This window comes from Myotis davidii, unplaced genomic scaffold, assembly GCF_000327345.1.
Source record: "Myotis davidii unplaced genomic scaffold, ASM32734v1 C63703802, whole genome shotgun sequence".
In the NCBI taxonomy this organism is placed as follows: domain Eukaryota; kingdom Metazoa; phylum Chordata; class Mammalia; order Chiroptera; family Vespertilionidae; genus Myotis; species Myotis davidii.
Genome location: NW_006375048.1, coordinates 1 through 1,106, shown reverse-complemented (window position 1 = coordinate 1,106; position 1,106 = coordinate 1). Strand labels below are relative to the sequence as shown.

Sequence of the window (1,106 nt, the reverse complement as noted above, 5' to 3'; positions counted from 1 at the left end):
GAAAGGAGAGGGACAGCTGGGTGGCAGGATAAAGGGTTTTGATTGCAAGTTCCCCAAGGTCAGTCACACCTGGTTTCCTGGTGTCCAGGTACCGTGTATCTGGCCCGGCCTAGAGCAGGAGCCATTCGTGTTTGCTGAGTGACTAAGTGATGGGCGATAGAAGTAGCAATGGAATGTGGAGCTGAAAAAACTCTGGGGCTGGGGGAGCTGAGCCCCAGTCGAGACATTTTCTCAAGTGCCCCTGAGTCAGGATGGGAGAAGCTGGAGTGGGAGCCGGGCAGCTGGGCCATGGCAGTGGGAGGGTGTATTCTAGGCCCACCTGTGGGGTTCCGGGGGGGGCGTAGGCAGCATAGGGTGGCACCACATCAGGCCCCCCCTGCTCCCCAGTCAGGTTCTCTTCGCTCTGGCGGCAGGAGAAGAGGATGGTCCCATTGGGACCCACTGTGGAAGGGGGGCAGTGTTAGGAGCTTACCATCGAGCCTGCAACCAAGGGACCAGGTACATGCTCGAGGTATGTGCCCGAGGTATTGCCCGTGGGCCCCAAAGCTCCCCACCCCACAGGCATCCCTCAGCCAGCGAGGCGGGACCTCACCAATGGCCACGTGGTTCGGCTGCTCCTGGCTGGGGAAGGACAGCAGCACTTCGTAGGTGGATGCCTCCGCCGAGTCCAGACCTGACTCTGGGTCCCGCCAGCGCCGCAGCAGCAGCTGCACCAGCGCCTCGTCCTGGGGGCTGGAGGCCAGGTGTGGCTCCTTGGAGAGCTCTCTGCAGGGTGGGCAGAGGGGGGCAGGCCCAGGGTCAGGGCAGGGCCTCTGGCAAACAGAAGGGGCCGGTAGAAAGGCCTCTCACCTAAGATTCTCCCGGATCCTGCTGGCGTCCAGCTGCCCCATGATGGTCTCAAGGATCTCTGGGTCCAGGTCCTGGGAGGCTGAGGCACTGGGTGCTGGCGGGTTGGCTCCCTTGGGGATGGCAAAGTGGCCCAGGATGATCCCTAGCCCCAAGAGGGCCGCGGCCCCCGCCACCCCCCCAAGCACCTTCCCCCACTGCATCCTGCGGAGTCTTGGCCAGCTCGGGTGGCTTCTTATAGACGGGGTGTCAGGCCTAGT

At 63.2% G+C, this 1,106-nt stretch overlaps 1 protein-coding gene across 1 annotated transcript; it reads right to left on the bottom strand.

The window, feature by feature from the left end:
• Positions 1 to 19: 19 nt before the first annotated feature.
• On the bottom strand, positions 20 to 1,100 carry LOC107181485 (N-acetylated-alpha-linked acidic dipeptidase-like protein). Its single transcript, XM_015557367.1, has 3 exons — positions 850 to 1,100; positions 593 to 765; positions 20 to 441 (listed from the first exon to the last, which is right to left on the bottom strand). Exons 1-3 carry the CDS (start codon positions 1,047 to 1,049, stop codon positions 143 to 145), a joined length of 672 nt encoding a protein of 223 aa, XP_015412853.1. The 5' UTR covers positions 1,050 to 1,100; the 3' UTR covers positions 20 to 142.
• Between the last annotated feature and the right edge of the window lie 6 nt (positions 1,101 to 1,106).